We start from the raw sequence: 11,768 nt of genomic DNA, 5'->3' as shown, positions 1-11,768 counted from the left end.
CATACAATAAGCAAACTGGGGTTCAATGTCTCACTCAAGGACACTTCAACCTACTGCCAGGAGGCGCTGGGCCTCGATTTACTGACCCTGCAGTTCATGGATAATTGCCCTGCAGCTCAATCACAGCTGCCCCACTGAATAGTAACTTCTCTCATTATTGTTCAGTTACAACTCAACCTTCACTATGATTCATTTTACCTCATGCTGAACTGCTAAAAAGGTGTGCTTTGCTGACACTATCAGTTTGTTGTGCACACATTTATGGTGTAGCTGTACAGCTGTAGAGACCACAACAGAGCATAGATCCTGATAAATCCTGCATCACTAGCATCACCCTGTGGATGAAGGGTACAAATGCACACACGTATTCAGTGTTGGCATGTAGGAGGCAGTATATCCATTTAAATGAGATTGACTCCTTCTTGCAGCTGCAGCCTTGAAACACTGGGTTGCTGAGTATGTGTGTGCCTTATCTAGCTGCCATATCCACCCCCTTGTAATAGGCAGAAAGAGCAGCTGTGTAGTCTCCCCTCCCACATTGTCCCACCCACCCTGGCACACAGAGCAGAGGTTGGTAGGGTCACTTTGTCCTTGAAATCTTTGGATGCTCTGGAGGACAGCATTTCTAGATAAAGACAGCTCATTTGAATGTTTGTGTCAGAGATATATATTTTTTGTCATTACTATTCAAACACTCACAAGCAGAAAGAATATAATAAAGACGTTTATATAATAATATGAAAAAACACATCCCATAGATATATTTAGCAAAAAACACATAAATATAAAAAGATCACTTAATAGTGCTTTCATTTACAAACAATACACATAATTATATTACAAAAATAAGTACGAAGCCTTCATTTAGAAGTATTGAGAAACTGATAGGTAGGAGGGGATGTGAAGGCATGGAGAGCTACAGTGTGAGGAGATTGTTAATGAGTACGTCCCCTGTAGGGTGCTTCTTAATGAATATCATTCAATCATAGCATTGAATGTTAAATGAATGTTGATTTCTGGATGTGCATTTGCTGATATCCCAAGCATCAAAACCTTTGCTAAACTGTTTGGGAGTAATTTATTTTATTTCATTATCTTGGGACACCAAATGGATGGTGTTTTTTACATAAGACTGCACATGAAAGCGAAATTAGTTTACTTCTCCTATCAGTAACAGCTGTTGCTACTTTTACTTCAGATGTAAATTGTTAGGATGGAGGGGGATGCATTACAATAATGCACAGAGCCACACAGTCTGAGAGTGATGAAAGATGAAAGATAGTCAGCATTCTTGTTTCACATCTAGGCTCAATGTGTTGGCCAAGGAGTACAGTGTCACATGACTAGTCTTTGGAGAGGTCCACGGAGAGGAACTCTCTGTTCGGTAAATCTGTGCCCGGGTCTTAAACAGGCCAAAACGAGCTGCGAAGAGAAAAAAATCCCTTCTGAAGGTGCGGGTGAAGAATGCATAGAGGAAGGGGTTGGAGCATGAGTTTATTGGGTAAAAGAGAACCAACAGCAGCTTGGATTCGGAGACTGTGATGAGAGGGAGCTTGAGGGCGGCTGAGATTGCAAAGAAGGAGATGGGAGCCATGCAGATGAAGTCAGTAAAGATGAGGATGGCCATGCGTTGGGCTATACAGGTGTCAGCGTGGGCTGGTGCTGACGAGGGGTTGCGGATGGTCAGGTAGATGCTGAGGTAACAGCCGCATACACAGAAGAAGGCCAGGATGTTGAGGAGGAGGAGAGACACCACATAGATCTGAGACACCAGAGACTCCACATCCATGGGCAGGCAGATACTCACCTGAACCATAAAAAGTACAGATACATACACAAACACATTAGAAATTACAGCATACAAAGGCTCTAAACATATTTAATCTCCACCTCACCCCCCAGACTAAAACATGGGCCTGTGAAAACATATATGGACCAGTGGGGTATAACAACAAAATCAAGCTACAAACTAAAACTAATGCAGTTTAATACAAACTGAACATTATAACACTGATACAGCTGGTTGGTGTGACGGCTGTTGCTTGTGCTGCTGTTAAATGTTACGTAGCCTAGCCTCACTGAAACAAATGGAGTGGACAAAGTAATAGAAACACCTGTCAGTACAACATAATACAATTGACCCGCATGAAACAATCAGTTGTATTATTCCATCTGTGAGATAATTTTTTTTATTGCACAATGTGGCAACAGTGCAGTAACCATGTGCCTTACACATGGTTCTTCAGTCCTCAAAGAGTAGCCTAAAAAATGTATTACTATAACTACGGTTAGAGGTTTCAAAACTGGATACAGGTAATCATTTTTGATTTTTCAAAAAACAAATAAACAAACAAAAACTACATTTGAATAAATTGTGCAGCTAGAGAAGGTTCTTTGAAAATGTAGGTTTGATACTGGAAAGGCACAGTCAGACACTGTGGTGTATTTGAAGTTATAACTACATTTATACAAGCTGCAGTGATTAATCAAGAAGAAAAACACACAGAGTATGTAGGCCAAATGAAGTACCCACCTTGCTGTAGCTGCTGATCCCGACTGTGGGAAGCAAAGCGGCCAGGGAGGAGAAGATCCAGCCTACTGTCATAACAATACATGCATGTCTCAGACGAAACTTACGGTCGAGCCTTAGAGCGTGTGTGATGGTGTGCCAGCGCTCCAGGGTGATTGCTGTTAATGTGAACACTGATAGTTCACTAGCGAACACCTGCATGTCACACACAAACATGTACATTGATGAGTTTTGTAATCTATTAAACTATAATATTTACTGTATGCAGTGAACTGAATGCATTCATACGCACCGTAAAGAAGCCTGCAGCGCTGCAACCCAGCCCCGTCTGCCAGTCTATGGCATAGTTGTAGTACTGTCCACGAGTGAGCATGTCTACGGTTGCTATGACTACCAGGTAGATGCCCATGCAGAGGTCAGCAAAGGCCAAGTGACACATGAGGAACCGAGGAACAGTCAGCTTGGAGCGGCTGCCTGGCAAGATATCAGTGGTAAAAGAAAAGTGATGAAAATGTCACTGACAGGTACAAATCAGGCGGTGATGGTGCCAAAAATAAAGATGAACAACATTAAAATGTCCTTAGTTGGTGTATTGATGACTGTCATTAAAAGAAATGTTCAAAAAGTTTAAATATTGAATAATCTCAGGTTAAATCTGCAAACCTTTTATCTGCAGAGTGTCTTTGTATAATCAGAATAAGAGATAAAATACGCACATTAGCAAAGCAAGAAAACATAAGAGAAAAGCAAATGTGTAAAAACAGAATATAAAACACAAGAAAGGAGGACAAGAAGTAAAAAAAAGAGGAAGGAAAGGAAATAAATGATGAGAAGAAGTAGGACAAGATGGCGTAAGCAAAGTAAAAAACTAGGAATGAAAGAAGCAAACCCCTACAGGCTGACTGTAGGGGGTTTGTTGGCAAGTCAGTTGTTTTCTCTGTTAATTGACGTAGATATAAAAAAAAGCAAAGCATAAAGCAGGTAGTTAAAACACGGCTGACAGTAGGAATGTTTTCCTGTGAATGGCTAAAGATAGTAACAGCTGAATTTGTAAAGTGGTCTCAGAAAGTTGTTGACAGCAGTGTGTTGGTTGATTATGTCTATGATTATGTTACACTTTTTGTTAAATAGCACAGGAGGATTGACTTGTTACCATGATGGAAAATGTTTGGTGGCTCAGGCAGCGTTCTGTTTAGCTTGGCATGCTGGCCAGCTTGGTATTTGGTCTGTTTGCTTGCTGTCATGAAGTAGCAGAAGAGGCTTGGCTGGTTTGTTTGATGTATTCTAAAAACGCATGGCGTTCTGCCTGCATACTGCATACTTGTTGTGTGGCCTATGGATTAGCAAGATGGGGTTCACTATTGGAGGATGGTGTTGGTAAAGAGTGCTGTGGTTCTGGATGTGAGGCCAGGTCGTCCTGCCAAGTACAGTATCTGCTTTTTGCTTGAATGAGGATAGGATTCAAGAATGTCACAAAGATGGGCTGGGGCGAAGAGTGCTCATTTTGTATAGCTATTGATAGTAGAATAATAGTGTGGCCCCTCTGTGGGAGCAAAACATTGTTAACATGAATAATGAGCTCATCCAATGTCTGGCAGATCTGTGTACTGTCAATAAGAAGAAATTAAATTGAATTATTTAATAATGTCATGTCAAATCTGGAATCTTTATCAAAGTGTAGTATAGATGTGGGGTAAGGAATAGTTTATGTTAAATATATGTATGCTACTTTACACCTCTGAAATTACTAACTTAGTATTATGAATAATAAAATACTTGAATGGCTACTATAACAACCAAACTCCAGACAGAGGAGTCTTTGAAAATGCCCAAAACCAAATGTGTAATAAGACATAACTTGAATTGTGCCTTTGAAAGGAATTTCCTGTTCAGTACCTAACAATACAACGAGTACTACTCCGTTCCCCAGCAGTGCAAGGATGGAGATAACCCAGATGAGCACCCGAAGGGGTATAGTGGACATGATGTCCTCACAGGGGTTAAAATCGTCTGGTGTTGGGTTGCAGATGATGGAGGTGGAATTGGAGCAGTGGTCTCTATAAAAGTGACGGTCATCCTGAGCCTTGGGGTGGGAGCATAAGGAGTTCCACCTGGACCTAACACACACAAAAAACACAAACAAAAAAGAAAATCTTTGTCAAAGTTATCATTTCACTCTGTGTCCAATCTTTATGCGAATTCTCAGCAAGACATATACCTGTTCCTGTGTATGTTTTGAAAGGCGCAGCAGTGGGAGGGGTACGTAAGGTTGGCCTGGTGCAGTTTGGTGAAGAGCTGTAGCGGCGGGAGTTCTTTCAGATGGAAGGCAGACTGTGCAATCAGCCTCTGGAGGCCTCCAAGGATGGAGTCCGGCAGGGAGCTGAGAGCTGTGTGAGAGATGTCCCTGTAGGAACAAGCACAAACAAGTTGGGTTTTAAAACAGGTGCAAATGAAACTGTTTTAATTTTCTAATCCGTGCCATGCAACAGATGTTTGCTCTATGTGGTAGGGATATTAATGTTATGGTTTATTACTATTTTAGTTCTGGGTTGTAAAATATTAAGGCTGTGAAGATATCTAGAAAAAATGTTAGTATAGCTAAAAACAAGCTTGATGTATTCACCAAAGAATACAGGACTCTGAGGGTTTAACACAAGGGATACATACATATTAATGCCAGCTATGTTTTTTTGCTATGGATAAAACACAAAAACTGGAATTTCTTGAATAGAAAATTCACAGAAAGACCTACATTTTGATTGCCAGTGATTACTGTGCTGTCGAGAATGACAGAACAAAAGATTTATTTTCTGATTACCACTTTAGTAGGTGTTTCTTTTTTGCCAATAAATGGATAAAAAAAACTTAAATGACTTCACCTGTTATTTTCTTTATTTTTACCTTAAACCTGGCATTTTTTTTTAAACCTTCCCACACATGCCACATTATTTCTTGTTTTCTCCTACATTCTGATTTTAATAAGTGATGATGATGAAGAGGGTGAATCATGTGGGCATGAGTTACTGTTAGATGTCATGCTTACAGTACCACCAACTCACTGGAACCCACAAAGGCATTAGGATTGATGTGAGTAAGCTGTTGGTTGCCTTTTAGGAACCTAGAGGAGAGTGAGACAAAGAGAGAAATTAAACATGTGAGTTGACTACTTTTTGTAAGTCTTTTCTTTGTAATTGTCTCTGCTTGTGACTCACAATCTGTGCATGTTTGTGCCGTTGAAGGCGTCACTTGCCACCTCCTTGATGCCATTTCTGGTGAGCCGTCTGTCATCAGAAAGAGAAGCCAAGTTACAGTCATGTGGCTCCAACACAGAAGATTCCCAACAGTAAACCTATTTGAACTATCAAAGCTAATTTTAGTGAGTGTTTTTCTTTTGTTCTCATTCTTTAAAGCAGCATGAATATACCGGATTTTAGTCAAAAACAGAAAGTAAATTGTAATTATTATTACATAAGTCTTCCTCTTATTCTTCCTTTTCTTTCCTCTTCTGTTTATTTAACAATCTGGACCTTGAAAGCTGTAGGCAAATTACATTTGTTGGATTTAGTAGTGGTAAAATGCTAATTTCCTTTCATGGTCGCTGTTGAATGCAACTTTATATGTTTGGCACAGGCACAAGACTGATCTGCTCAGGAAGTTCATTTCCCAAAATGTCAACTTTTAGCTTCAAGTACAAAGTGTATGTGTTTCTAAAAAACAAAAACAAAAAGATGAATCCCTTACATTTCCTGGATAGTGTGAGTGCAGAGGCCTCTGAAAGCATTGGTGGGGACTCTCTCTATGTTGTTGTTCTCGTGCAAGTCACTATGCAGCACAAGGATCAAAATATATAATTAACAACATATATGGAAAAATAAAATGGTATAGGTTCTTTTTCTAGTTGGAAAACACAGATGTGTACAGAGCTGGTACAAAATATCAACAACAAACACTTTAAATCAATTTCCTTTTTGGAACAGAGATAGGAGACAGTTTGAAGATGGACTTTTAAAGGCTTGAGACAAGACACAGATGGTTCGCAGGCCTGCTCAGTGCGTAGGTTTTAGCTGCAGCGGTATACTTTAATGATGCGATGGCCTTCCAGGCATGTTTAATTCTGTGTGCATGCTGTATAATAGCCTATATGTTCAATTCATGTGGGAATAATGCTGTGTGGGTGTGTGTCTGTGTGTCCGTTTGTACTACATTTATATACTGAGCTGAGACTTACAGCAGAAAGTCGTGGACCTTGGAGTGGATCTTAGTGAAGTCTGGAAAAATTCTCAGTCCAGTGCTGGAGATGGTCCTGTGTGATGTGCAAATGAACCACCAAATGTTACTACATTCCCACTGTGACCTCTGAACAACAGACGCTCTGTGCAGTGAGTCACAGTGATAAAATTGGACAATGCAGCATTCATTGTATTAGCCAAGAAAAAATTTAACAACTGAACAGATTCCAGGACAATGATGCTCAGGTGCCACAGTGATAAATCATCACATTTAAAGAGCTTCATCTTCCAAACAACTGTCTGGCAAAGGCACAGATTCAGCCTCATTCTAAATAGGTGATCATGTATTTAATTTGACATGACAAACATATCTCATAGATAGCTGTTTGAGCTTTTTGTCATTTTTGCACAGCTTTGCATGTAATTAACCCACAACCAGCAATAGTTTCTGGTCAGTTTTTAATAAATAAACTAAAATTATGAAGCAAGGTTCCAATTCCAGTTACTTTGACATAGATTAAGAAATTCACAATCCAATTTAGTTTGGTTGTAACAAACACATGGTGCATAAATCATTGTAGAAAAACTTTCCCGGGATAAAGTATGATACTTGATTTCTCATCCAAGGGAGCCAAGCTAATTAAAAAATGATGTCTCTGGTCATGCGGGGGCCTATCAGAAGTAGGCCTGTCACCCATGACCCATTTTGGACTCAATCACTTTGAAAACTACAAACAGATGAAGCACATATTCATCCTTTCGGCACTCTCAGTGGGTACTCACAGATACTTTAGGTTCACAATGTTCTCGAATGCATCTGGATGGATGTAACTCAGGTGTTTTGACTTTGTTATGGTTCTGAAAGAAACACAACAGTGATGTGCTCATTTCTATAAATGACTGGTTGTACAGTTACTGTTTCACCACTGTCATTATCCTGTCAGTGACACTTACATCTCAGTGAGTTGAGGGAGATTGGAGAAAGCAAAAGCTTCAATGCTCTCCAGAGCAACATTTTCTGAGATGAAGCTAAGAGAAACACAATTTTATAAATTAAGAATGTAGCATAAAAATAAAAAAGCTGCTTTCTGGTCTTCATTCACATCTATTTTAAGACATATTTAGTCTCCTTCACTGTGAAAAGCCTTCTTCTAAACTGTTTGGGTGATCAGTTTTCTCAGACTTTGCAGCTCTGGCTGTTCCGTTGCAGAGACTAAACACACACGAGCACATTGAACAAAATGCGTCATTACCGTGGCTTTAAGAAAACTCTATACTCACATATAAGTGAGCCTCTGGAGGTTGGCGAAGGCGTACGTACAGATTCTCCTCAGCATGTCATTCTCCACTATGGTACTGAAGAGGTAGTAAAGAAAAGCTGAAGAGGAGGCTTTAGAGTAGAGCATGGTGGTACAGACACGTTTTAAAAAATCAGAAGGTGTTTGTCATCTTACTATATTGCTAATCTTATGGCTGAACTTTTGAGAAGACACACAGCACACTCAGCACTCGCACTTGAATGTAGAGAAATGAAGGAGCTGCACACTCAGTTCCACTGCAGTCTCTTCACAACTTTGGTCACTATGGACAAAAGGGAATCTCAAACCTTGCAATGACATCAGCACAGGGCCAACACAAGCTTTTTCTTGCAGATACAATTGGGAACCACATTTTAACTCTCCAACATAGGAAGCTCCACAGATGTAAAGAGAGTGTCCCTTGCCATTAATGGTGCTGCAAAAACAGCACCAACAATGCACTGAAATCTAAATCAACAGATATAAATGCATAATCCAACTCTATTTCTACACACAGATGTTATATACACACAGCCGGCTCCAGCCATTTTGGTGCCCTAGGCAAGGTTATGGTTTGGTGCCCCCTTTTACATACTACTGTGTAGCCAGGGCGGGCTGCAGATCCATTTGCAGTGGAGGAGAGTGGTGTGGGTCTCCGCTCCGGTCTGACTAAATACATCTGTTATTTATTCTTTTATTTATTTTTTCTTGTTAGTGCTTGCATCAGCTCCTCTTCCAGCACGTGGCGCCCTAGGCCACCGCCTACATAGTCTATGCCAAGAGCAGGCTCTGGTCACACAAAGAAGCAAATAGCATACATTTCGCATCACAGCGCCATATTTATAACCTTTCTTTGTTATAATAACACACACATTTAGGGGATTATCGTAACGTTTTGTTTTTAATTTGGAGCAGTAACTAAATGTAACTAAGAGAAACTTGACAGTGGCATCTAAACATAGACCCTTCACTCCTCTCCTGATTTCTGTGTTTGTATGATCCATATCTGGAGTGTTTAGACCTCCTCGGTTCATTATGTTCCACATTAGAGAATAAACATAAATGACAGACAAACACACTTACAGTTTCCCGAGGTGCTGCAGGCCGGTGAGGGTGCCCTGGGGAATCTCTCTAATCTGCGTCTGCCTGACTTGTCTGTTGGTGCAAAAACAGCCATTCGCGTCAGCCCTCAGCAACACACTAACCACAAGAATGTAATCACTGAAGACACATCCTAGGTGGAAAATCATTAGCTGTACACTTTCTTGTGTGTACAGCATTTGAAATGGTCAATTCTCTATGTGCATGACTATTTATTCCCACATTTTCCTTTTAAGCAAACAACAATTTCCTGTTCAGAATGGATTCCAAGCTTAATTTGCATCTGGCCATCCACGGCTGCATAGTTGTAAATATCCCCGCTGTTCCTAAGCCTTGACCTTCGAACAGAAAAGAACAGATGAGAACACACACATTGCGGTCTGGGAGTTTACAGTGCAACTCTTGGGAACAGTTCCTACTTCTGTCACAATGTACATCCTCATATGCATGTGTGTGTATCAGTCGTATTTATTTGTATTCTTTTATGTTTGTGCAACAGCTTCAGGCAATCCTAACCTTTATGCTGACCCCCTTAATCGTGGCCCGCCCCCCCCGTCTGGCCTTGAGATTCCTTAAAAATGTTTAAAACGGCCAAAACAACAGGTCAGTGTTTACTGCGTGTGGCAATGACCCTCTTCTGCCTCAGCTAGCTCTGTGTCACTGTGTAAAAAACACTCAACCACTTGCACCACCCTCGATAACCGATTCAAGCTCCAAAATTTATGAGCACCCTGGTAACCTCAGCATCCTATCACACCCTTCTTTACCCCCTGAAGTTCTCCATCTCCTCTGTACTGCTCCTTTCAAATAGAGGCACAAATTGCATCTCATCATGATTGGGAAGTGACCAAACATTGTCGCCTGGTCAGCGTTGCAAGCACAAGAAGAAGGCAATACACAGTGGTGATGTAAGTTTCACACTGTTTTACTAACAGACAGTTGGAAGCAGTAACTCGCGAAGCTGCAATGTGCTCACATATGTGGTGGGAAGCATATACATGTAAACAATGCATTGTTATTTTATATTTTAAATGATATAAACAGCTTTGCTAATGTTCTATGAACAAGGAATTGCATTCAGTGCACTAAATGTAAACATAGCTTTCCTTTGTTGCCACTGGGCATGTTTAACCTGTGGCTGCTCAATGGCCACCATAGGAAGTTACGGTTGTGCTGGGAGTCGGTGAAGATGAATAGATGTGTTCTGCATATATTCCCTTCTTTATATAGCACTGGCGAGTCCAGTGCAAAATTTAGCCAAGAGGAGATGAACAAGCATTAGAGGGGAAAGTCGAAATGATGCATGCTCATGGATGGGATTGTGAATTGAGAGCTTTGCTATTCATCCAAATCTGTCCTCGATTGTTGTAGTTGAGCAGAGGGAAAACACACAACAGTTTACACAACACAATATAAGACTATTTACTCACTGGAAGTTTGGAGCTTGAAAGACACATGTACCAAGCATGGCGGATCCAACAAAGATGCTATTAAGTTGCATCACGGGAAATGTAGGATTCACACAGAGCAACTAACAGTCAGGATGTCTTGGCCTTTCCTACTTCTATTGTCTCTATTTATTAAATATGTCTAATATGAATTGGACTTTGCAGGTGAACTGAATAAAGAGTTAAGAGAATTAACAATTGAAAGCTTATCATTGCTACTACTGCAGATATTGGGTGTGTTAACTTAGATGTGTGTGTGCACGTACTCACATGCATTCAGTGTTGTTGGAGATGTTGGAGGGAATCTTTGTGACCTCCAGTGGCAGCGGGTAACAGTAGAACGGGGTTTGTTTTTCCAAGCTGGTCTCAAGCCCAGGTTTAATGTTCACTGCAGAATCTGGCGCCGAGGCTGCTGCTGTCCTAATTCCAATCATCAACATTATATGAATCATCACCATCATCACTGCATCAGTTTGAACCCAGTTTGTTGTACTTTAGAGTTTCTGTTTGCAAATGTTCTTGTTTTTCTTCCTCTTTGGTGCCGACTCGCTCTAATTTTGTCTCGATTTTCGTGCCATTCTGTTTTCCACGTGGCGTTTACATGTGTGCAGGCCTTCCATCAAAGCCCTGGCTCCACTTTACATATGAAAAGTTTTCGCCTGTTTGTCCATGTATCCGCTCAGGACTCACCATCAGGTCGACGAGAGAAGAAGTGCTTTCTGACATGTAGTGGTGAATGGTGGGGGCGTGTGAAAAGCTTTATGGGTGTATGAGGATGTAGGAGGTCTTCGCTGAGCAGTGTGTGGTGTGTGTGTGTGTGTGTGTGTGTGTGTGTGTAAAAATTACCCAACAGAGAACAAATCTTGATAGGATGCCATGAGAGACATTTCCTTTTCAGTTTTACAAATTACACACTTATTGCCAGTGTTAATTTCTTATGTCTTAATCCTTGAAATTTCTCACTCAAATCAAATAACACAAGCAGACAATCACATTTTAATCACAAAGATTATGTGGTGCCGGATTCATTGTTAATAAAGACAATCAAGTTAATCAAGGCTAATTTTGAGTTTAATAATGCTTGCTTTTTTCAGTTTGATTCACCGTGTGTCACATTACAATAAAGACACCTTAAATCAAATTCTACTAGTTTACTAGATTT

At 40.5% G+C, this 11,768-nt stretch overlaps 1 protein-coding gene across 5 annotated transcripts; it reads right to left on the bottom strand.

The window, feature by feature from the left end:
* Positions 1 to 728: 728 nt before the first annotated feature.
* On the bottom strand, positions 729 to 11,320 carry fshr (follicle stimulating hormone receptor). Of its 5 annotated transcripts, none has more exons than XM_026352200.1 (14): positions 10,877 to 11,320; positions 9,141 to 9,212; positions 8,041 to 8,115; positions 7,714 to 7,788; positions 7,543 to 7,617; positions 6,759 to 6,833; positions 6,272 to 6,352; positions 5,743 to 5,811; positions 5,574 to 5,648; positions 4,749 to 4,934; positions 4,427 to 4,647; positions 2,823 to 3,004; positions 2,534 to 2,725; positions 729 to 1,807 (listed from the first exon to the last, which is right to left on the bottom strand). In XM_026352200.1, the coding sequence occupies exons 1-14, from the start codon at positions 11,065 to 11,067 to the stop codon at positions 1,283 to 1,285; spliced, it is 2,094 nt and encodes a 697-aa protein (XP_026207985.1). In that variant the 5' UTR covers positions 11,068 to 11,320; the 3' UTR covers positions 729 to 1,282. The 5 variants fall into 5 exon arrangements, with proteins under 5 accessions (XP_026207985.1, XP_026207986.1, XP_026207990.1 ...); XM_026352201.1 differs by having other exon boundaries at positions 9,141 to 9,496; positions 10,877 to 11,008; XM_026352205.1 differs by adding an exon at positions 8,214 to 8,340 and having other exon boundaries at positions 9,141 to 10,992.
* Between the last annotated feature and the right edge of the window lie 448 nt (positions 11,321 to 11,768).

This window comes from Anabas testudineus, chromosome 19 (genome assembly GCF_900324465.2).
Source record: "Anabas testudineus chromosome 19, fAnaTes1.2, whole genome shotgun sequence".
Lineage (NCBI taxonomy): Eukaryota > Metazoa > Chordata > Actinopteri > Anabantiformes > Anabantidae > Anabas > Anabas testudineus.
The sequence above is the reverse complement of the archived record's forward strand: the minus strand, read 5'-3'. Positions and strand labels throughout refer to the sequence as shown.